Genomic DNA, 26,504 nt, shown 5'->3' on the forward strand with positions numbered 1-26,504 from the left:
TCGGCTCGTACTCAATGGCTCTCATTCAGCACCCCGGACACTAGTCACATCTTTGGGTGACTTCCATTGGCATAACATGCCTGCTGCACACAACTAGACTCGATTGTAACTTTGTTGTCTATTGTTTTGCACAGTGAACATCCTGCTTAATGCACTCAACTCAGTATCTTGGCTCATAAACTAACAAAGAGGCATGTTAGGCATTCTGCAGGAAGTGAGTGTCTTTTCCTTTGGGCCTGTTCCGATAATCATTGCCACAGCATGTTAACCTTTTCCATGTACAATGTATCTGTGTAATTCGTACATCCAATTGTCTGATCAATTGTCAATAAGACATTTACATGCATGTTCAAACTTGCAAGTGTGTTCATAGAGGTGCTGACAGAACCAAGTAGGGTGGCATGTCTTACCCCAAATACACAACAACAAAGCACACAGGTGGAAGTCGAATCCTCGACCTCTGCTGTGAAGAACGACTACTCTTCCAATGAGTCACGGCGCCCCCAGCGCAAGTGTTATATTACCATTTAGATCACTAAAAGTAAAGAAAAGATCAATAACCTTCCTACAGTAACTGCTCAATGTTTGTATGTAACTCATTTGCTTCCAGTCTCTCCCATTCCAAATAAATTGGACGCCTATTACCCTCAATGGGTATAAATGAAGCAGAGGCACATACTGGATTGCGCACTGAAGTTGTTAAGACAATATTTACAAGATTTAAACAAATATATTTGACAAAGGCATTGGTGGTTTGTCAGTTATGTCAGGGCATAAACAGAGTGGGATAACTCAAACTCAGCAGAAAGTTTAACCACTATAAATAGAAGGGGGCTGGGGTCTGTTTATATGGCATTATCAGTTACAGCCATGTTTTTTTTAAAGAAATCACATGCTCAAGCCACAAATAGAAGGTAAACATTCATCCAGGATCTAATCAGCTAATCATTACTGTAACACAGTATCCTGTAATCAAGTGAAGACAGTATGCCAGGATAGTCGAGTAATAAGAGTGAAAAGAGGTCAGAGCTCAGCATGCAGCAGTCCAAAGTGATTGATACTAGAAATGGGGTCTACCTTCAGCTGCCTCTAGCAAACAATCACTGATCACCTCTGTTTGAAGCTCCACTATCAATTCCCATCTTTCTTGGTCCTCCCTTACATTTTCAGAGTCAACTGGTAGTCCTCGCCCTTGTCCTATCTGTTTCCAATCTCCCTGGTGACATATGGCAACACCGGAGTAGAGTTACAAGGCCAGTGAAACTCTGCCGGGCTTATCTCATCCCGCCGCCACTTGGATTCGTGTTAAATCACCCGGAAACCTCTCAGCGACGGCAGCAGCAGCCAAACATCTCATGTCAAACTCACAGATTGCCCACAACTTTATGTCAGCAGAAATTTTCTAAAAAAAAAGTACAATGCTATTATTATTATTTAATCAGAGGCGGTATTGTAAGTGACATTTGGTGCACTTTGTGAATTAGATTGTATATGATTGTACGCGTTTGTCTCAACTGGCCAAAAAAATGAAAGTGTAAGCATGAAGTTTCCAGTCAATTAAAGGTGAGCTGCCATCGTGTCTCTGCATGAGAAAACAAAATTGCTGAGTTAAGAGTTCAAGTCAAGAACAAGAAAGGAGGTATACAAGACAGGATGGGAGAAAGTGGGCCATGACTGTCAAACCGTTAACCAGAAAGACGATAGAAAAAGAGATCAAACATTAAAATCAGGTTCTGTACTGTTGACGATTAGATCAGATACACATTGAGAGTTCACAGTTCCCCATTGATTGCTTATTTATATAAGAACTTGATAACACCATATCGATCTGAATCAGGCACTGGAAATGAACACAAAACCATAGAAAAACAAGGGTGTTCTAACATTTTTCCACAGCTACTTTTATTTTCATTAGCTACTCACAGAATTGAGAGTTAAGTACGTCTGAAAGCGCTTTAGGAGGAGCTGAGACATCAACCACAAATACCAACTTGCCAAGCCCATTTCTTACTCATCCAAATGTCAAATATGCATCTTTTTTCTTCATTCACTGATATTCCATCCACCCTTCATTTATATGCCTTCATGCTCCATCCTCGTGCCCTTATAAAGACATTGGAAGGGCATTTACTGATGCTAATTCCTACCATCTGGCCTGCGCCTGCAATTCACGAGAAAATGAATGTTCTGTGAATGCCACTTGGACTTAAAACTAAATTCTCAAACAACTGACTACCAAGAAAACAATAAAGGGTGGACCACAGCCACTATAATGTTTGAAAAAAGCAGTCATGCAATTACAGATGATACGTATATTTTCGTCACAAAATTTCATTCAGAAAAGAATTTGTTTATGAAACAAATTGCACTTTGTTGGAAGTGAGCTTAAATATGGTATGAGCCTACTTTCCATTAGAAACCACAACAATGTGTGATCCTCTGGGAAAAGCTGCTTTGAGACCACAAACTGTAGTCACAATAAACACAACCGCAAAACTCTGGCCACTCTGGTTTGGACATAGCTGCATGAGCACACTGGCAAACAGAACATAAGTAGCGGTAAATGGTGCTAAGCAGTCTAGCAGGGATAATAGACAGGTTGCTGCATTATTTATGTCCCCCCCCCCCAACACATTTTGCATTTCTGCTTGATAACACCTATTCAGCAGCTTTTGCACACTCAACACACCTGAGATGCACATGTAGCAAAAACGTGCGACACGCAAACTATGGAACAAAAAAAACAACTTTCTAGGTGATGACGAGAGCTAATTTCACATCATAATCTCTATACCAGACACATTTTTCCACTTTGAAATCATTTCCACGCTGTTCATTATTGTTGCTTTTTCTGGTAGCACGTTTCTAATGTTTTTATAGTAGTGTGACTGAGATTTCCATTGGCCAGAAATGGTATTATAGACATGTTTGTGCATGCTGAATGCTTATGTTTCAGTTCCATTGACTGTAATAGACGTCCAATCTGTTTGTCAATAGAGTTTTAGTATCTTAAGCATTAGAATTAAGTTAGTAGACGTTAAATAGGTAATTATGTTTCAGTGTTAGAATGGACTTGACGTTTATTATCGTCCATGGTGCACAGATATGTATCTTATTAAAAATAACATAAAATCAGTTGCAGCAGTAAGATATGTTTTGATAGTTTCACTTTAAGTAGTAAAACATTGTGCCCATTGTGAAAATATTCAATAAAATATCTTCAGTCAAGATTGTCCCAGGATTACAAAACACGGATTTTTACTCCTAGGATTGCTACTATAAAGTCTTTTGAAGCAGAGTTATTAATCGCTAAAATCATACAAGGAGACAAGAGGAATATAAGAAATACAGCACATAAGCTGAATGTGTACATTGGATGGAGCCTAGAGAGATTTAAGTCATCCCAAACCAGAGACACCTTTGGAATGAGAGAAAAGAAAGGCAGAACATCCAGTGAAAAAGAGTGGAAGCAATGCCAGCGCATCTGTCTCTCATAACGTGAAAGGATAAAGTCAGCAGCTCTGAAAAGGAGGAAAAAAAAGGCAGACCTAACATCTTTTATTAGTATGTGAAATGGAACGATGGCCAAATCAGATGCAAATCCTGTGCTCCCTTTTTTATGACAACTTTTACGAGTCAAGCACCGCAATAACAATGATCACAACCAACTAGTACATCCCTAACTCTAATAAAACTGACCACAATTGTGTAGGAACTAACAAATGAAACTAAAGAAATACATAAAAAATGTTAAAATGCCTGTAAATGTACAACTCAACTGAAGTCACTAGAGTAGAGCCTCACATTTTTTCCCAATATCAATCTTTTGAGGGGAAAAAAGTGAAAAAAAATAGATTACAGCAAAAGGGTGTAAAATAGAAGAATGAAAAGCTGGAACACTAAAGAGATTTCCCCACCGTAGCCCAGAGTGGGACGAAAAAAGGAGGTTAGTGAGGTTTCTTAATCGGAGCGAGGGAAAGCGCTGAGGTGTGGAGAAAGAGACACAAAGTGCTATTAAAGGAGAGGTGGAGGCCGTGAACGGAGGAAAACAACAGGATGATTCAGCGTGACGGCGAGGAAAGAAAGGAAAACAACCTGTGGCCCTGCACGCCACTGATCTACAGGGACTGCAGGGGACATCGAGTATGCATACACACACAAAAAAACACACACAAAATGCTTCTATTCGTGCAAAACTTTAACAAAAAGACAAATTTCAACAATTGCATGTGTTTACACATACAAAAAGTCACACATGGAGCTCCAGGCTACTCTAGTCATTAGGAATGGCCGGCAAAGACGCTAAAATAGAAACAGTGCGCTAATGACATGATAACCGTAATTAGAACATCCTCGTGGACACGCTAATTGTCCTCTCCGTTTAGCAAATGAAAGCAAGGGCGGGAGGCAGACGAGAGAAAATTTACTAAAGGTTAAATGCCTCAATGCTTGTTTGCTTGCGGCAGTAACGACAGGTTGTCGGAGGTTCGTGGAGTTGCCTTGATTATGCGCAAAAAAGAAAATAAAAATACCACAACATTATGTACACCTGAATAATCAAATGATATCCAGGAGCAAAATTCACTCTTTCCAAAGATAGTTGGGAATGTTGGCTTTCAAATGTGATCTTATAGGCAGCATAGTACTAGTAAACACACGTGTGCAATCTGCAAGGTTAAAAGTTCATCTGGGTAATTTGGTAAATGCATTATTGTTTTCAAACCGTTTTTGTAAACAATTCCTTGAGCTGTAGAAATATTAAAAACAGCCTGTTGAATACAAAAATCTCCATTATTGATCACATTGCACATCACATAGCCAATTGTGCTAGGAATTCTAGAATATACTGGTTTTTGTACCAGCAACACCTGTAACGAATCACATTTTTTACAGTATTTTCGTGGTATAGTACAGTGGAGATTAGGGATAAACAAACAAAGAATAAAATCGAACTACAAGATTAAAATCGTAGTATTTACGTGAAAAAGGTGTTTTTATAGGAACCAGCATAGTTTTAGCTGGGATTCCTTAGGAGAAAAACTGACCTGCAAGTGCAAAATGTCGGCACAAGGTATCCATCCACACTTATGAAAATCAACAACCAGTGATATTAATTTATTTCTGTGAAAGGACCTAACTGTTAACCTAGACTGCTGCTAACCACGGATTCCATTAACTGTACATGTATAAAAATGTGTAGATCGTAAAGATCGAACACTTAACATTTTTCCTTTTCCTCGACAGATAATCACTCAGTATAATATTTAAATAATATCACTTTTGTGGCCTTTGCTCACTTTGTAAAGGTGAGGAATTGATCTAATGTTGTCCAATTATCACCGTGTGGGCATCTACTGAACGTGTTGTTATTGAGTTCCCAAGTATATTTGTGCTTGGGATGTATCAGGAGTGAAAGTGAGTATTTATTTTGCACGTGTCTCCACTCAGCTAGCACTTCACATTCTTTTCCCTTGCTTTTTATTTCACCGATGATCTCTCTGCTGCTTTTTTTTAAAGCACCCCACTTTTACTTGTGGCCTATGTTACTTTCTTGCACTTTCTGCTCTTATTTTCCTTTGCTTTTGACATGCCCTTTTTTTCACTGCTTTAGTTTTGACAAGCTTTTTTGGCAGTTTCCGCATTCTTATCATCCAAATCTGTAAATGATTAATCCCATCTGACAAAATATATTCAATAAATGAGGAAAACAACCACACACAAAAGAAAAAAAATAATATTTGGATGAGCTCATTGTGTCAACAATTACTCATCTCACTCTAGTATTCCTTCAATTACTGAGCATTCATTTTTTTTCCACGCTAGTTCGTCAGCAGAGCGTCATCCTTGACAAATAAGCATCACGGTACTCTGTGTTTTGTGTATCTCTCTGAAGTGGCAACATTAATACATTCGGTTGATTTATAATCCAGAATTTGAAGGTAAAGATTTACTGTGTCAGTAAATCAATTCTATCTTGTGGGTTCAACAGAACGTAGCCTTTTTTGTGAGGAATAACGACGTAGATGGTTTGTATTATTGATGGCAGATTGTTTGTGCAGGCAGCAATTTGACTCAGACCAGTGTAACATTTAATTAATACAAGCAGGTCCCACGAGGAGACTGTGGCCGGATGTGTTCGACTAAGGGGGGACAGCTGGAGAGACGCAAGCTGTGCAACAGGGGTTGTTGTTTTTGAATGTGCAAGAGAAATATAATTAGAAGAGGTGTTTAGTAAATGCTCAACAAAGTAAGAAAAATATTACTACTAACACTTCACAATGGGTATAGAGCAAAGTACAGATAAGTGCAGATTTACGGTAATACTTTTGTGGGGTCACAAAAATTACACATGTCACAATTAGTAAGTTCCGATTTTCCGAACTTTCAACTGTCTAGTCACAAAAGCTCAACTGAACACAAATTCAGACTACAAACCGTCGTAGTGAAAGTTTCTGAAATGAGAGTTCATTCATAAACATAAAATAAGTTGCATAAGTGTCATATCAATGTATACGAACAATGTTGTTTTCAAGTAACAATTCCTATTTTATGACTTCAAACTTTGTATATAATCCTATTTTTCCGGTGCATTAGAAGTTGTGAAAAGTATCTTAATGAGTTTTTCAGCAGCTTTCCTTCTAAGAGTGCAAAACAATTACATCACCCACAGACACATACCACAGGAATAATTAGCGGAATTAATCAATTTAACTGTCCTGACTAATGGTAATGTTTTGATGGCATACTTTCAAGACTCCCCCCTCCATTTATGTCAACTCCATCAAACCAGAAGAAGCTGGCATCACAAGTTGTTGTTCTTCACTGGCACTTCAGCCCTGTGAGAGCTCCCGACATTCCCTCCTCATCACCTCTTACCGTGTTTCATCATCAAGGATATTTTGCAAGAGACACCATAGAGGGAGACAGCCAGTCTTGAGTGGCCAATTACGGCCGTTTATCTAGCTTCCAGGCACAGCCGCGATCAAACAGAATGAAGAAACAGGATCAAACAGCAGAGCTAAGAAATCTTTCTTGTGTCTCGTTTACTTCTCTTGGCAGCTCGCGTCGGCCTCTTTCTGTCTCGGTTACTTCCTCACAGTGCACTTCCAACCTCCCCTCTCACTATACATATGCACGTACACGCATCTCCAGAATACCTTCTACTCGTCTCATCTCAGGAGACAGCTGCGCTGAGCCATTTGTTAAAGTTTACTGCTGAGGAGGCTACAACCTGGATGTGAGCGAGCGAGTTTGTTCCTGTAGCTAAGCCAAAAAAGAGCAGCACAGGAGACCGGGGTTGGAGGGGACTCCACACAAAAATATGTTCTGTAGTCATACTCAGAATCGTTGGATCCGATGGAACCTTTAAAGTCAAATAGCCCGGGGTTCCTTCGCTTAGAATACGACCCCAGAGGACAAACACAGACGAAAACTGAAAGCTGTGGCCAAAAATGAGAAGGTTTCAGCCAAAATATCCATAAGGTTTGGGGAGCCAATTATACACGCTTAGAGGAACAAAGCATCCCCAGCACCTAAAAGAAACCCTTCTTGGAACCGGCCAACAAAACGCTGCTGGTGCAATGATTTATCAGAGGAGGGTGGTCTATTGATCCAAGGTAAACACTGGATAACATAGAAAAGTACTCGTTAAACTATGCAACAATGGTTCATCATGTAATTTCCCCCCTGGTGTTAAGCCGGTTGGCCTGTTATCTAAAGCTGGGGACAGCCAAACTGATAACGGGACAAATTTGAGCATTTTCCCAGAGATTATCAATGGCACCTACTCAAGGGAGGGGTTTTTTTTGCCTTTTTTACAACAATCTGGATGAGAAAATGGTCATGGTTTACAATCATGATATTTTAAACTGTTCAATATTCAAATTACATAAGACGACATCACCACAGAATCCATGATTGGGATGTCAAACACAATGAGGGCCAAAGTAATTTGTGTTTATATAATATATAAATATATCAATATCCAGTATGCTGCGAGTATTGCTTGTATACATGTTGCGCCATATTTATTGTTGTAAGATTTGTTAATATTGACATAACAGATCTATAGGATGTTTTCTTCTTACATTATATAGACGTCAAAGGTAGTTAAAGAATTAACAAGCAGGATATATGACTTAACCTCACTAGGCGGTATTTTGTATATATTGTAGCGGGTTTCTATTCCATGCTTTTAAAGAAAGCCATAGAGATACGGTCACGTATGCGGTGACCGGGTCAAAGAGGAATTAACAACTGCATTTGCACAGTAAAACTTGCAGCTGCATGAGCATTACACGAGCTCCTTCCGGAGGGGAGAAGGAGTTCAGAGGGAATTTTAGACCTGCTACTGTATCTGAGCCAGCCAGGTCCTACAGAACCAGAACATAAAAACCACAGTGGGGAACTTTTGGTCAGCGAACGATACCAAAGTGTTTACTGCACGGATTCCTCTATATAGCAATAATAGTATACATTCTAAACTGTAGTCATATATGATTTGGATTGCAATTCCCAGCCTAGGAGTAAAAGTAATAAAGTAAAGTATTTCAACAGTTTTTTTCAACAGTTTTTGAGGCATTTGGGAAACTTCCACTAGTAATTATGAACGAAACAACGTCATTGTTTACCTGCAACCTGCACAAGAGACAAGAGATGGAAAATAGCCTTTGGCTATAATCTTACATAATTACATATATATGTTCATTAACGTGAATATGCATAGTTTCATTAAGATGTGCTGTCCCTTTACTAAATAAATAAATAAATATAAACTTAAACCATATAGTAGACAAATGATATATGTAAATTATGTAAAAAAGTCAATTACTATATTTCAATGGCATATTGAATATATTGAATAAAAATACATAATGTTGACATTTAGTAGCGTTTTTTTTTTCATTTTAAGGACCATGGACAACTACTTTTGCAGCTATTTTCACAACTAATGACACGTGGAAAGCCCCCACTCATGCAGTAAAACGGTTTTGGGATACAAATGCGATCTTTTTTTCCTAATTTCCAATCACGGAGATAGAGGGGATAAGAGGAGAAAGTCCTGCCGCTCTAAAGTGAGTCTTAGGCGGCTAGTGCGAGGCGGCGCTCGCGTCCTTTCCAACAAGTCAAATAAACGCTCTTCCTTTCAAAAATGGGGCGCGTAATTGAATTTTCTCTTGAAAAAACAAAAAATACGCAAAGGGAAAAGCTGTTAGTGACACTGATAGTAGTCCCCGGGAGGGATAACACAGAAGAAAAGAACGCTCTTGAGAGCAGATGGTGATGAAGAGCCACTATGGACGTTCAAGGCTTAAACAATCAATAGTCACCCTTACAAACACATCGGAAGCTGATAAAACGAGAGAAAAAGAGCTCCGATGGGCGATAAGAATAACATTAAAAGATGTAGGAAAGCCATTCGAATGTAATCTACTGGCAAAATCCGGTCGAAAGTAGTTAGGTTTGGTGGTTTTCTATAAAAAGTTCCTCTTTTTTTGTTGACATTCATTGGAGACTTCAGGTGCGTCCTTATTCTCATTGTAAAATCAATACTAGAATGACTCCAACTTCCTCCTCGTTGATTGTTTTCTCGGTTATTTATTAACTAAGAGACACTATCTCTTGCAAGTTTCCTGAAAAATCAAGTTAGATGAATGAAATGAGTGAGAAAAATGTAATGAAAGCATTAAATTTACCTGCTTCCTCCGCTTTGACAGTCAAAGTCAACAACACAAATGTGAGCGCACAAACGCCAAACCATGTTGATAAATCCATTGTTTTTGGACACGGCAAAGTCCCAAAACCTTCTTTACTTCTTCCACAAAATCCTTCTTCCAAAAATCAAGTTTTGATCGTCCAAACAGTAAAAAAAAAAAACACTGCTTTGCAATCAAAACCTTAACGACGCCCGGACGTCTGTCATTTCACCAAACAATGTCCAAAATCCATTTTCTAGGCTTCAAAAATATCACTTCTCCAAGTCAAAATTGGAGTTAAAAGTGTCCTTTTTCTTTTCCCACATGCGGCAAGTTGCACAAAAAGATGCAGGAAAAGTATGAAGAATAAACGCTCCTTGTCTTGATTGGGAAAAACACGTGCTTGCAATAAACGCGCACGGACGGAGATCCCTTTCCTCCAAAAATGATCAGCAAAGAGTCCGTTGTTTGGGTTGGATCGAGGGGGAAAAAATGCACTGTGCGTTTTCAGAGACGCGTGCGTAAAAAGCGATGTGGTAGCGAGAAATGTGGTGGAATATCTGCGCCGTCCTCCTCCTCACTGACACTTAGTTCCCCGAAACACGCTCTTCCCCTCCGCCTCCTCCTCCTCCCTTTTTCTCGCTCTCTCTCTCCTCCCTCTCTTTCTCTCTCGTCCCTTCTCTCACCATCTCTCTCTCTCCTTCTCGTCTCTCTCTCCCCTTCCTCGCTTTTCCTTTTGGTCTCCTCACCGATCCTTTTCCCCTTGCTTAAACTACTCCCTGCCATTGACGTCAATAAACGCCCAATCTGTTTTGCCTGCAAGCCCTTTCGAGTCAATCTTATTTGAAACGTGCACATTCAGTAACAATTCTTCCAGTTAAAAATGGGTACTTCATATCTGTAAACCTTATTAATAATTGCAATTCTCCTGATGAAAAAAATGTCGAATGCAAGTGCATATGTACTCACATAAGGAGCACTTTATAGTCTAAAATGTGTGGACGGGAGCCCAATATGTATGCACTAAATTCAAGATATGGATATAAAAACTGCACACAAAAAGTAAAAAATGGCTTTAAAAAAAAGTCAATATGCACTGTATGTTTTGTATAGAAGGCCGCTGGGCATCTAGAGGACAAGTATGGCCGCCTGATAGGTCACAAGGTCGCATATGTTTCAGTATCAGTCCGTTTAGGCTGCTATAAATAGGCAAATATGTTTGTCTAAATCTACTTCTCTTTGAAAAAAAAATAGAATAACGGTAACTGAGCATTATGCAATTTTTGTACACAGCATTTCTTGACTTTAAAACTAAAAAAGTGATTTATCATTGACTGGTTACATTATATTTAGCAGTATTTTTATCGGTAAAAGAAATGTGGACATTGGATTGCTATTGACGAAACATATTTTTTTTTAAAAATAGATTTATATTATTTTTATTTCTATTCTATTAGATTTCTATTTCAATCTGTGTCAGTAAATGAGTTATTTTCCTGTGAGCTGTGATTCATAATGGATTACCAAGAAGTCATGACAGTACCTTATTTTCCCTACTGTGGGAAAGTAGCATCTGTGTTGAAATTGGTCCTAAAAAGCAAAGGGGAAAAAAAGGCTGTGATTAGACCCAAATTGACCTAATTACAAACCTTTTAGCATGTGTTTTCTGAAGTAGGCTCCCTCAGCTTCCCTAAAATCTCTTGGGGTGATTGTTTCAAGGCATACAAAAACCCAAAGTATGAGGAGGAACAAAAAAAAAAAATCGTACAAATCCTTCTTGTCTTCCCAGGGCACAACTCCTTAACCCAATTTCTTCCCGTCAATACGACTGGATATTAACATCATGGGACATGTATTTATAGCTTGCAAATGTCATTAAACAGTGTCAATGATGATTTTATTAGAAAGTTTAACTGTCACGGGTATGCCATGCCTTTTTGAGCAATGATAACACACCTACTAAACTAATGGTTATGTCAGCTGATGTTATATGAAAGCTGATGCGAGTTATAACTTTGCTTCTCGCAGTCCAAAAACATTTTACAAGCAGAACCTAAGCATTAATAACGTAATGGCTTTACCAGGCAAAGGGAATCTTTCTTTTTCTTCTTCTTAGAAGCACTAGGCTGGTTGATGGTAGGTTTTAAAATTCATTAAACAAAAGCAGACACAGAATAAACAATTTTTTAAAACTTTTTTTCTTCCAATGGGTGCATGGGTTATACCAAATTCAGGGATAAATTACTTTATCATTATAAGTTTGTTTTACAAGCTTAGGGAGTGTATACTTTGAAATTGTTGCACCTAAGTCAGAGGTCACTAATACAATTTTAGGGGCTTTAAGGTTTTTACTCATAATGAATTTAATATGTGCTATTTAAGTGATTATTTTTCTCATTTATTTAGGTATTATTTTTGGAAATTTTACAGTAAAGAAAACCCTTTATAAAGCAAGTAACCATTTTTGGTCAATTAAAAGCGAAACTCAACCATCAGTATTATTATTTTACTTTTTAAAAATCATTCATCATTATTGTATTGTTATACTATGATTTTTATAATTATTAACACCTTTATGAATTCATACAATGTTAATATATGCTAAATACATAAAATTTGTGCCATTAATGGGTCAAGACGTCCAATCCCTTTTGATTAGGTAAATGGATTGGACATCTAGAGTTGTCAATGGCTGGCAGTGAGTTGAAAAAAAAACCTAATTCATGCTTGGAATTTTATTTAACAAAACACACTCACCAAAAAGGCTTGGAAGACTATCTCAGTTCAACTTGTTGCAATGATGTCATCACTTTGGCCTTTTGATGCCACTGGGAAAAAAAAGACAGACATGTGACACACATAAACCATGAACCTGTCCATCAATCTGTCAGATATTTCCCAACATCCCTGGAGGCATTAAGTTATTTTTCCACCTCAAGTCTACCGATATACGTGCATGAATGTTCCTTGGGTCCTTGCGGTTTGGTGACCTAAGTAACTCTCTCTCTTCTGCGTTTCTACGTTCCTCGTCGGCCATCCATCTACCGCAACCTAAATATTATCTGATCCTCTGCAGGGACGTTGCGAGAAAACGGCAATAACTTTGTTTCAAGAATTTCCAACCATCTGCTAAACGTGACTAAAAAAAAAAATTGTATTTACTCTTTGTTTCATTTGATTTTGTTTTACAAGATTAAGACAAACAAATGACTTTGTGTCCTAATAGCATGTTTTAATGTGTCACTATGTTGCTTCACCAGAGGCTAATCTTTTACAGACAGCCGATCAATTGTCCTTTTATGACACAAAACAACAAGGCAAATCATGCTAAAATTGCCAAATTATTTTTTATATATCCTTTTTTTGTATGTACTATGTGATGTAGTGAAGAAAGAGAGCATTATATGATTGGGCGTTGGATAATATTCTCTTCCAACAGTGTATCATATATGTTTTGTTTTTCTGTGCTATTAATAACTTAACTAGAACACAAATTGGTGGGAAAAAAATTCTGACAGTTGTTGCCCAACAGTTCCTTCCACATAAAACCTATAAAACTTTGCGACACACAAGGGCGTTCCTCCATGACCGCAGGAGTGGCTATCTTACTCAAAAGTTTTCCTTTTCGCTTCCTAAAGTCAGTGTGACCAACTCATCTTGGCACAAATTATTAGCCACCAGATGTATGAGAAAATTGTGTATCTATTTGGAGGGGAAGGAAATGTCACTCTAAGCGTGAAATGATGAATTGTTCGCTTTATTAAGTGTGTAAATTAAACCACTACCTCCTGTGGTGCATATTTTCAACATATAGAGCCACACCTCCTCATACCAGATTGTATGATATACATATATATATATTATATGTATAAATTGGACTCATTACTTTATAGGCGGCCTGGTAATGGGGTGGTTAGCGTGTCAACCTCACAGTTCTGGGGTTGAGGGTTCAATCCCATTGTGTGGAGTCTAAATGTTCTCCCCAGGCTTATATGGGTTTTTTTTCCGGGTACTCTGGTCTCCTTTGGCAACCCAAAAACATCAATGTACCACAGAGTTAGCACTCCCACAACCCTTGTGAGGATAAACAGTTTGGAAAATTAATGATTACTATAAATCCCACAGCAAAATCCATTAAAAAATACTTCTATTATTTTTTTCTTGTTATAGACTTACTTTCCGCTACTAATCAGGTCTCTATTTTTTGTTCAATTAAATCCTTTTTTTAGTTGTTAAAATAAAACACACAAAAAAATGTGACACCTGATGTGTAAAGTGACACGCATATACAAAAAAGAAGAAATTGTGTCCATATATTTGTTGTTGTTTCTCAACTCAACTCAGAGTTGGTTAGTTTTTCTTGTATTATATATGAAGATCAATTTTTTTGTCACATTTGTAAACTTGGTGCTAAACTCTCCCTTTCTTTGAGGTCAATTACCACACAGTTTGTTCTGTTGTTTAGACAGCACACACGAGCGTGTGTGTGCGCGCACATTCTTTGAGTTGACCCTGAGTAATGTTAGTCCGTCCAAAGTAATCAAGCCGAGACGTTAGCGGGCCCACTGAGATTTCTCCGGATCCTCCCGATCGCCACTCTGCCACCGCTTCCTTTCCTTCATCCATCTCAGAGGTTAATAATACATGGAGAATGTTGTGTTCTCAGAGGGGCCGGCAGCGCCACGTCTGTCATGTCCTCCTCACTGGTGCGCATCTGCGCTTGACTTAAATGTTTGTATTTGTGCGTGCATGCGATTCGTTTCAAAGAAGCGTGGCGGTGTGAAAAGTTTGGCACTCTCGTGGGAGATCGGAAGCTACGCCGGGGTGCCCTGTTGACACCTTGACGTACCAAAGACATCACTGTTTGAATTTGTCTGGGCTTTTCTTCAACATGTGCTGGAGTACTTAAAGGGAAGATTATTCATTGAGTCATTGATGTACAAACACTGGTGGTTCTCGGGCTCCCTCTAGTAGTATCTAAATGAGTATCAGTACAACTCAGTTGTATTTAACTTTATAATTCCTGTGCAATATTTTATTTTTATGAAGTACAAATATTTTGCTTGGGAAATAAGACATTAGTGTTTAGTGAGTTTTGTATTTTGAACCTGGGATCATTTTTCTTGAGAGTTAGATTGATCAGAATTTTGTGTACCTTATAATGTGAGTACTTGTATTCTTTGGTTCATGAAATATGAACTTTATTCTTTAATAAAATCAAGGTTTTCTTGTAATATTACATCTTTAGGAGTATAATCTGAGCCTTGTTTTACTTAGGGGCAATTTAGAGTATCCAATTAGCCTACCATGCATGTCAGAGGAAACCAGAGTACCCAGAGAAAACCCACACAAACTCAGTGGGAACACGCAAACTCCACACAGGAAAGCCCAAACCTGGGATTGAACCCTCAACCCCAGAACTGTGAGGCTAAAACGCTAACCAGTCACTCCCCAGAGTACCTGAAAAATAAGTTGAATTATAAAATAAGAATAAATTAGTTAAAGCAGTAGGACATTGTTGATCTGTTTCCTTAGTTACAAAAACAGTTCATTTTTGAAAGCAGGTCTGGTTCATCTGTCATTGTCAAAGGCAGCCAATGAATTAATCAGTATCCGTGTACCTCTTTTAAAGATGGCTTGCTTCTTCCTCTTCTACCATCTCTCCATCAAACAGCCTAGAAAGGAAGAAAAAATAGTGGATGACCACCAGTGGACAGCTCATATTTTTTGTAGCAACACAGGCGGCGCAAGTGTGGACTAACACAAACACACACACGCTCCCTGTGGCCTCATCAATAAGCTTTATTACCGAGCAGACCTTACGGGAAGCCGCAGTAAATGAGTTTGTCAACGGGCATAGCTGACTGCACCGACGTCCTCATTTAAGGCAGGAAGAGAGGCAGCCTGGGTCACATTCACACAAACATTCATACAAGCGTATGTGGTATCTCATAAAAAGTTAGGGATGTTTGGACTAGAATTTTCAATAAACAGGTATTGCTGTTAGTCGTTGTGTACATTTATGCACAACGGGGTTGTTCTCAAAAGGAGCTGAATGGCAATAACCAGAGTATGTGCTTGATCCATGAATAGACCAATACATTTTGTAGTAGTTTGTTCAATATTTTGTTCATCATCGACATCTAAAACAGGATAAAAAAAGTTAAATGTACGTTAAAAGGCGCTGCAATACTTAAAGGCACTGTAGTAAACTATGTTTTTTTTTAATGTGATGAAATCAAGCAAGAAATAGATTCATTCCAACTTAACGGAATGTGTAGGGAAAACAAGCAAACACACACAGTAAATGATGCGTAAAAATAATGTGTTTCCACTCGGAGAGAAAAATGTACTCATTCAACTACGAATTACAGTGCCCAGCATGTGTGTCGTCGATCTTGCCTTACACTGTTTTGTGTGTGTGTATATACATGAATGTGCAAGTGTGCAATTGCACAAGTAGGTGTTGATAATCACAGAGCAGCCCGCCGAGCCTGCGGGGAGTCGGCCGACCAGCCTATTAGCAAGGACACTGAGGTGAGAGAGACAAATATCTCATTCAGGGAGGGATAAACATACCAACAGGCTTAGCAGTAGCAGACTGTGTGCAAAAAAAAAGGTCTTCCTAATAACTTATTGTGCGGTGTGGTGTCTTTTTCAAGGTCTGATTTATGTGCATTGGACTACTATTTTCTACTTTTGCACATGCCCTTTCTCCAGTCTCCTTTACGGCCATCCCATTTTTAGCACCCCGCCCCCTTGAAACCAGCATCACCCTCTCACTTCCACTCTGTGTGGTTGGAGATAAGGATGTGCTCGGTGGATGTTTGACTCAGCTGGAAGCACAGCGGCTTCAATCAGCAGCTTAGTGGTCCTCAGTGGGGGAACTGCAAAGATGTCAAACTGAAATGTTAGCGTGCTGTTGGAGAAGGTATCACATTCCCCGCTCAAATGTCTTTTTGAATGGCATGCAATTTTAACAGCGGGAAGACTTAAGTGTTATGATGTCTGTCTCATATTGAGTGGAGGAAAGGATCTGCTAAGGCAGAGTCACTGGCAAAGTTATTGAGCATGTGAGCATTTGTTTGAAAAGTTAACCTTCTAAACATATTGAAACACTGCAGTCATTTATGATGGACAAATAGTAAGCCGATTTTAATGAGGATGTGTTGGGGTGGGTCAACAATTGACCACTCAAAAACTCCTAAAAAACCACAATTGACCAATGTAACCACCTAAGAAAGTTAAAAACCTCATTTAATGAATTTTAGAACACCAACTACCAGAACCCTTAATAAAAGACAAACCAGATCAACAAGCACAGATGTCCAAAATGGTGAGAAAACACCCATATGGAATATGTAAATTAGGAATAAAGTACAGTTTCTCTTGTTTACAGTAGCTGCAGCCAGACGGCTCGGTTTGTGTAGCTTTGAATGGGAGAAGAACCCACTATAAAGCCATCTATTCGCTCCTTTTGTGTCTTCTGTTATTCAGTCCTACTAGAAGTCACTTTACATAACCTCCCATTCATCTCTATTTACAACACAAACAAGATAACTTCCATAATTGGAACCAACCCTAGTTTTCTCAATTGTATACACACCCACTCAAAGTTTTCACAATTCATTATCTTCAAACTAAAATGGCTACAGCCCCATGTATGGTGACATTGTTTCGAGACAACAAAGGATGGGGGAACTGTTTACGGGCACTTGACTCAACTGTAACCAGCTATGCAGAAAAACACAGATTATTCGTATGTAGAAAACATGCAAGTAGGTATAAAAAGAAGTACACTGTTGCCTCCTGTAAACGCCAAGCACTGTGCATGAGTCCTGTTTGTCTATCAGTATGCAGAGCCGAGGGGCGAGACCCAATCACAAGTGGTCACAAGAGGCTCTTGTGGAAATGCATTCTGAAACCTGAGGTGAACTCATGTACTTAAAGCTGCACTTGCGATTGGATAAGCCATGATGAGAGTGAGTGTCAGAGTGTATGTGTGTGTGTGTGTGTTTCCTAAGCAAAGAATGATGAGGAAGCGAAATGAGGGTTGACCGCACTGGATAAACAATTTGATTTGGAGCTGCTTCTTCAACAAGATGGTTGACCGCACGTACCCACACGGGTGCATGCGTGCACACACACACACACACGCTAGTAGATGCTAATCGATGGAGACGCATTGTCGTAGATACAAGGAGGGTGGAGGGGACTACAGCTGTTTCATTTCCCAGGACCTATTTAACCATTTTTGGGGCACTCATTTAACTCATTGGCTGCTTATGACGGTCCTTCACGTCCAATCCATTTTGGCTGGGAGATCTGTCATACCTCCCAGTCAAAATGTGTTGGATGTTGAGTTTTGTTTTTTATCAACATTATAATAAATTATGATTTTAAATAAATATGGTACATACAATGAAAACTAAGACTATATATGTCATATTTCGGGTTGTGTAGGCCTTACTTGAAGACGAAATGTTAATATTGAGAGCCCCTTAAGACCCAAAATGCAATGCTTTTTACAGTTTTAAAGTATTTTTTTTTAATTATCAAAAATAGTAACACAACAAAACACACTAAGTACTTCAGTGTACATAAAATGAAGACTACTAGTGATTGCATATGATGAGAATCCACACACATGGTGTTAGGTCACCCTTTGGACATGACTGATTATATTTCATCATTAATCTATCAAAGAGAAATTTAGGTCAAAGACACAAAGCCCATCAAACACATCTGACAGGTCTCATGCGCAATGACAAAGAAATGAACATCAACATTATTGCACTGTTTGGAATTATATTAACTAGAAGATGAATGAAGACAAGTAATAGCTTTGGGCAGAATAACATTATTGTCAATGGAACTGTGGCCAGATTATTACATCGCCATTGGGCAAAAAAAATGAGTGTTAATACCTCAATTTTGATTGAAAAGGAAAATGATTTTTTAAGCAGAATAAACAAACCAAGAAGAAGGATTTAAATGCTTAGCATCCATTCGAAAATAGTTTCTATTCATCTGACTTTACATAAGACTATTCCCAAATATTTCAAGCATCCAGTCTGGACAATAGCCGACTACCCTTTACAATGACCTCAACAATAAACAATAAAAGGGACAGCTGATTAGCATCCTCAGCGGTACCATCTGCAGTCCCCATTAGTTAACATTGTCCAATAATTAATGAAGTGTTTTACGCTAGCAAAGCAGCACAATGAGAAGCAGTTAAAGAAAGTAGACGTCAACAAATCTGCACTAACTCAACTGAACTTTTTTCTCCCCCAGCTGCTTTCCCTTGCTTTCCTCTTTACCACTCAAGATCACCTTAAAACAGGGTGCACAATGAAATAGAAAGGGTTTAATGTACCCTGGGCCAATGACACATACACACACACACACACACACTTGCAATTCACTTACTTTACTGGTTTTCTTTCCCTTCAGTTCTTTATGACGCTGTAAAAAAAGGAGACAGTAGACAAATGGTCAGTGAAGAACAGCCTCTGCAGTGAGTGTTAAGTAGTCACGGTCACTCATTAAGTCAGTCAATAAGCTCACGTTCACTCACAGAAGCTTCTTTGACGCTAAGATTGCACCAGATTGCTATAAAAGCCAGCCAAAAACAGTCTGCAAGCAGGCTTGTTTACACTCAAATTAACAGCAGAGAAACGACATCCAAGCGTGTGAATGTATAGTCTTCAAATGCACCCTTCAATATACACATTTAGCCAGCTACCTGCTGTTATGTTATGTAACAAAACAAGGCTTCATTACAGATGCTGCTTTCCCACAAACAATCAAATGATGCCTTTAATAGTTGCTGTGTGGGTTTGATTTCTGCTCGGTGGAATGGAGATCATAGACATTCTTTTATTTGTCCTAATTTGATCCATATATCACCAGGCAAAATCAAAGGCACTCCTTTTTTTGCCCTATTTCCCAACTTGGATAGGATTTGCACCCCCACTGTCATCTTGTCAGTTGAACGTGCTGACCACCGAGTTCCTAAAAACCATTGGAGGAAGTGCTGTAGAAATAGGAATCAGTTACTCACTGATAACTTAATAGAGAGGTACCAACAGTTGAAACTTAATTTATTGACTTAATACTCAGGATGCTCAACTGCCACTGTGATAATGCACTCAACCCGAGATTGGATAAAAGCAAAACAATAGCAATGAACTGAACTCCCACATCTGTTTGTGTGAGTAAACGGGTAAACGGACTCGAGAGTTCGAGCCACGTGCAACCCCTTCACTCTGCAAACATAAATATCTGAAGCCAACTCTTCACAAACAATGAGGCTTCTCCTCGGGTGACCCCTACTGTTGCCCCACTCCATCAAGACTAATGGGTTGTGACTCTTAGATTCTGTGTACATGGGCACACACACCACCATGAGAGAAATAATGGCCTTATCTATCTGTCCCAACAATCTGTGTGACCTCTATTAACCTTTTCTTTAGCTGAACACTATCCCAGACGCAACCCCGGAATAACATAAGTCAAACAAATAGAAACTGTCCATCTGTGATGCCATTTGCCTAAAGTCGTGTTTGAGAGAAGCACAACATCCTGACAACTTTTTCACCACCTGCTTTGAATTGAGATCCCAGTTTCAATGCATGGTATAAAAACCTCTCTACTGTAGTCACTTGAAAGCCAGAGGCTAGAGATAATATTGTTTAGTCATCAATATTATCTTGTATGTTGCAAATTTAATTCTGCTTTGCTTGCGGCACAATGCAATGATAATTGTTAATTTAAATCAAATATATGGGGAGCAATGTATGAGGCTGACTCATTTAGACAGATGGTAGACTAATGAAACTGAAAGAAAAGAGAATTTAGAAAAACCCTCGGGAATGCTCATTGCGTGTCTAACATTATTTTGGGGGAATTATGCTGTTATTCACAATTTGTTGTTCACTTCTAAAAAAAAAATCAAAGTGTACAAACATCAATGTTCCATATATGGACATTTTGAGCAGTAGATGAAAGAATGGTTAGGGAAATATATCGTTACAATGACAAGCAGACAGATGGATAGATAGATATTGGAGATGGATGATCAAAAGTACAGATGGGAGATGTCTAATCCATTTTGACTGGGAGGTTTGGTAGTGATCACTCCTACGCTGTCATCCCTCCCAGTTCATTTCCATTTAAAAGTTACTTTATTTACAGCCAAAATAGGAGAAGAGGGAGACCTTTACAGGTGATAACAAGGCGTGTGAGTGTATGTCTTTGAAAGCATTGTAAGGATAATTTCCCCAATCATCAGTCATTTCAGTATCAAAAGGGTGAGAAGAAAAAAAAGCTTTTTAAAAAGCAGGCTAATTGTTTTAATGGTCTGTTTCACTCTATGTGTGACGCCTTGATTCTCCTTCCTCACTGTATTCTAATGACCTACTCCTATCTCTTTGTCTTTTTATTCTTGTACATTTGTGAGTGGCAGGTGTTCATTTTTTTCCCTCAGTCAGACAAAAAAAAAACTAAAAATGGCCAAGTTGATGTCCCATTATAAACATTACACAGACTTTCCAAGTAGATATTTTAGATTTTTCTACGAAGTTGAGCTGTAAAATGCAGAGGAGAAACAGAGCAAAGACGGATGTATAGGAGCATCATTCAATTAGTCACAACATGCCATTCAGGCCGCTCTATTTTCGATCCCTCTTGCAGAGAAAGAAATATGTCAGCTGTCTTGGCTCATGTGCACAAAACCCATGCGGGCGCGTTACAGATTCCGAATGATGGATTGTTGAGTGAGGCCAATCACTCAGGCCTGTTTTTGCACAAAATGATTCAAATCAACAGACGCAAACTTTGATAATGCCTCACAAACTTCTATATTTCGTCTTCATAGCTAACGGATAACACTATTTCCGAATTTCCGAATGTGTAGCGGCACGTGCTTTGACTTTTTGTGTGTAAAATATGCCTTATAGTATGGAATTTCCAATATAAACGATAAAGCAGATGTGCTAACCACTAGAATAAGCTACTGTGCTCCTTTAAAGGGGCGTGTGCAGAAAAAAATGTGGTGTTCGTTCCAAGTCAATAATAGAATAGAAAAGAAATAATGAGAAACTAAAATGCCCGATGAGAGAATAAAAAAGTAAGAATGGGAAAAGGATAAGTAGGAAATCAAGCTGTGAGTGCAATAAAATGTATTGACCAACCATAAATCACTACATGTCTACTTCACATTGGCCTCCAAGTAAGTGATTGCATTAACTGACCGGTCATCTGACACACATCCCACACACAAGAGATGCCAATACAAAGAAGAAGCTTGATAGTGTGAGAAAGAGAGCGCGAGATAGGGCAAAGGTCAAAGAGTCAAAAGTCTTTTGATCACATTGGCTGCTATTCACACTGATTGAGGTTCAAGGCATTTTGTCAAAATGGATTGGACGTCTATCATCGTCAGAGACACTGAAATATGATCACTGCAAACTTTGTTTGGAGTTCTCTCCAGGTCTGTTTCCAAGATTTGGCGTGATTTGTTTCCCATCTGCTCCCAATGTTATGAGTTGCACTACTTTCCACATTCTCATTCTGTAAACATTGTCACAGGGTTATTCCCTGGCTTTTGTCTGTCGGATTTACTCGATGGTTGTTTTTGAATTTAAGCAGTGCAAAAATGTGCAGATACTTGTTCCAAGTGTACAGTAGGCCTCTTCAGATTGTACCTAAGAGCAAATATTTATTTCCCTCAATTTTTACAATTTAGGGCAAGGGTGTCAGACTCGGGAACCACATTAACATCAACTTGATTTAATGTGGGCCAGACCATTTAAGATATAACATTTAGATCCTTTTTTCAAATAAATGTATTAAAATAACTGTATTAAAAGCCCTGAATATTCAGTTTTTTATACATCTAAAAACAAGTTTATTTATTTATCCTATCGAATACCCCAAAAATATTCTTATCATACTGTTAATATCTACTGTCCACCTCCAAAATCTGCCCAATCTGCTGAAGAGTTATATAATAACAACCCTGTTTACTCTGAACTCATGGAGTATTTACAATAAAAACAACCCAAGCACCTTTCTGGGCCATTATGAATAAAATGATTAGAATTTTGCCGACACCAAATACACGCTTGTCGTGAAATAGATCTATGTGTCGAGGACAAACAGCTGAGTGAGATTAAGTGGACTCGAGGAGAAGAATAGCTCATTAATATGTCTATGTGCGTGTTTATGCTTATTATTCATTCATAGGGTTGCTAAGAAACGATGCAGCCAGCTGAGGAGCAAGCGCAGGGCTCAACCTGTGTTGTTCTCCCTCATTTATTAAGGCATGTGCAAAACCCACACCCGAACCGACGTGTAATCTGCAACACAACGTGAACACATGACCCCGCGCACCCTCGCTCGTGTAACTTGCGGCTGGTTTGTTCCGAAGCGGCCTCATAACTGGTCTTTTTCTCCTCCTACATACAACTCACTTGGAGGATTTTTGGACAATTTTAGGATAAATTCGATCTCATAAAATGACTTTTGGGGGGAAAGTGGCATGACTGGTCACCGTACAAATGCGGGACAAATGGCAATTCACACTCACCGCCACAATTTTGAGCCTTCAATGGTGCTTGGCAGAAAAGTACTGACAGAAACATAAAATAGGGTAAGAAGAGTATAATAATGATAATAATAGAGTCCTTAAAAGGCTTTGAAAAAGCAGCATGTCTGGTACTTAAACGAAATGGACTGAGTCACATATATTGGTAGAGGAAGTCCCTATATAGCTTTGGAGAAGCACTATGCCTGGTCACCAACCTTAGAGCAAAAATACGCAAATAACTACACAGTATTTTACGGACTATAAGTTGCACTATTTTCATAATTTGGCCGGGTCTCCACCTAAAAAGTATGACGTTGCATTTTTTTTTCTCTCTGACCAAAAGGCAATAGTAATCCAAACAATTTATGTTAACAGATGCCTATTTAGCCTGTTTTTCTCCATTTTACTATTGTCATGTTAACATATGTTTGTTCTTAGTTTCTGATTGGCGCTAGACAGGGGAAACCGTGAACTGGAAACCAACTAAAAAACTGAGATGCTAATCATTTGGCCAGCGGGCTGCCATTCCCAACTCCATCAAAAAAAAAAAAAAATCTGAAATAGGCAAGATACTCACAAGACATTGGTGAGAACTGAACTCCATGAGAGACATGGCCTCCATGGGTGATCAGTGCCGTCTGGGGGTGGGACCGGGAGGTTCCGTCTGGATCAACAGTCCGTGACCTGTCTGGACAAATACACACACGTTGACTCATTATCACCTGGCTTGTATTCTCTCAGTGTGTCACACATCACGGCTGGCTGAACAGCTACAGGAAAGAGGAAATGGGAGGATTCCGAGTGTGACAGCGAAGGCGGAATTTGAGCGAGTAAATGGTTGTTTGTGTGTAATCGTCGGTCATAGTATTTCCTCGGTCGCCGGCGAGGTTGCACGGGTCACCGAGTTGGATTGTGTACAATGTGCAGACAATCGAGCATCTGCCCCAACACACTTTTTGTGTCTGTTTACACCACTTGGAGACACAGATGGAGAAGGTTCGGTTTCAGTGTTAGTCAGTCACAGTGAAGACTAAATACCATGAAGAAAGGAAGGTGAGCTGATTTAAATTGCTGAGTGGACAGCTTTCCTAAAATGCCTGAATTAAAACAACCCAAGGACACAAAATGAGAATGACACAAGATTTAGGAATCCATCTTCTCTGGTTTAGCCCAACACTATAACCGGAGATTTTAGTATGTAATGGCACACTAACTATTTGAACTGTTACTTGTACTAACAGACAAAAAAGTACAAAAAAAAATCCTGATTGACACATATCATCGGCAATGATAGCCAATGAGTTAAAGACTATGTTCTTTGCAGTATGTACAGGAAGAATTAAACAGTTTTCTTGAAGCTATTCATCTTTTAGAGTTAAAATGTACTTGAAATGGTAAAAAAACAAACAAACAGTATTTGTAGTGGGCGCATTCTCCAACTTTTTGAAGTCATATAACTTTGCACTTTTGACTTAATATGCAAAGCATGTGTAGGCGGCATCAAACTGATGCAAAGTGACTCACCGACTGGCTAGAATGAAGCAGAACAAAGCAAATTCTTTGGAGGTAGCGCAAAGGAGAAACTAGGGTGATGCATCAAATTTGAAGGGGGTTTGGTGATGGAGGATATTAAGCAAACCCCAAACAAAAATCAAAAATAAAATCTCCAGTGACTGAATCAGCCTTTGAATTAGATTTAAAAGAGAGAGGAAAAACAAACCTAGATCCAAACATTTGTTTACATTCCACATCCCTATTAAGTCAAATAGAACACTTTAATGGGCATGACATTTAAGGAGTACATTTAGGAACAAAAATGTGTGCTGACTCCAGGTGAGCACTGAATAAAGACTTGTAAAAATGTCAGTTTGTGTCGAGAACAGCGCACTAGAGGCGAGTGTTTGCTAGCTTTTCTTTCAGTCCGTCGTCCCGTCTGTCTCCGAGCGGCACTTTGTCTAAACACAACAATCTGGAAGGCTTCATCCAGCCAGCGGCTGTTAACGGGCAGCTCGCCTACAGAAGCGAATGCGTATCGCCGGGAGGGAGGCAAGAAGAGTGGGAGGAGAGGCGATGAAGAACAGAAAAAGAAGAAATGGAGTTGGGGTGCCGCGGGTGGAAAGTGATTAGCGTAATGGGAACGATGGATGGATGGAAAGTGTGTGTGTGGAATGTAGACCTTTGGAAACTCCCTCTGTGGTTAACTTTTAACTTTTTATTCCTAACTGAGCTCATTTATGGCCTACTTCTCCTTTTTCGAATTTTGCTCGATTGAAGATGACCAATATAGCACACGACAAGTGAGAGATTAAAGTTATTATGTAGTCGATTCCAATATGCTTTAAAGTCGAGTTAAAGTCCATGATTTTATGCCAACATCAATTATTTTATAGCCGAGAACATTTTTTTATGCAAGAGAAATGGACTACTTTTATGTAAACATATTTTATCAGAAAAACAAATGGCAACGAGATGAAAAATAAAAGTTTTACTTGTATGTTGTTGTTGTTGTAATTAGAAGCACTGTGCACATTTTGATATTTTACAAGCCAGCTGGTCTCAGCTTGTGTTCCAATGCATGGCTTGTTTTTAAATGAGAATTTGAAGCCAGACTACTAAATGTTAAGGGCTTCTGTTTCATGGTTTGTATTTCACTTGTGATTTTCTTATTTATTTGAGCATGAACTAGGACATTAGGCATGTGATAATGTCATAGTTTTTGCAACAACAAAAAAAAACCTTGTAATACAATATGACCTTTTGCCAAAAGTATTAGAAATTTTAAATTTATACTTCAGTGTCACTTATATATATTTTTTGCCTGTTTATTGTGCATTCTTTGGTTAGAACAACTTATACTCAGGTGCAACTTATGGTCCGAAAAATACGGCAGTGTAATCCTTTACCGCAAACATAGCCATATATCACGAATGTTTTTTTTAGATTAAAAAGGAATGGAAAAATGCTGAAATCCATCCCAATCGTCTCTACCCCGTACTCCCTTTAAACTCTCTCGGCCCAGAGGATGAAACTCAATCCAGGCCAGGTGAAAATCATTTCTCACACTTTTTCCATTTTAACGTGTGTGTTCCATTGCAATGCATTTGCACTGTTTGTATGTCTTTTTACGTCAGAACGTCTGGATAACAGCTTGACTCTCGAGGGAGGTTATCGTATACTGTACGCTTATGGGAGTGTCTGCTTAATGGCACAACATA

General features: G+C 38.8%; 1 protein-coding gene across 3 annotated transcripts in view; it reads right to left on the reverse strand.

Annotated features, from left to right (window-relative positions):
* LOC144204419 (neuropilin-2-like) overlaps positions 1-19,150 on the reverse strand; it is a 77,196-nt gene extending 58,046 nt beyond the window's left edge. For 2 of the 3 annotated variants that reach the window (XM_077728408.1, XM_077728409.1), the window contains exon 1: positions 9,696-10,286. In XM_077728408.1, coding sequence (XP_077584534.1) covers positions 9,696-9,774 — 79 coding nt within the window. In that variant the 5' untranslated portion in view covers positions 9,775-10,286. Of the gene's footprint in view, positions 1-9,695; positions 10,287-11,238; positions 11,286-12,452; positions 12,524-15,316; positions 15,371-19,127 lie in introns of those variants that run through there. The other variant, XM_077728410.1, reaches the window with a different exon arrangement.
* Between the last annotated feature and the right edge of the window lie 7,354 nt (positions 19,151-26,504).

This window comes from Stigmatopora nigra, chromosome 11 (assembly GCF_051989575.1).
Source record: "Stigmatopora nigra isolate UIUO_SnigA chromosome 11, RoL_Snig_1.1, whole genome shotgun sequence".
In the NCBI taxonomy this organism is placed as follows: domain Eukaryota; kingdom Metazoa; phylum Chordata; class Actinopteri; order Syngnathiformes; family Syngnathidae; genus Stigmatopora; species Stigmatopora nigra.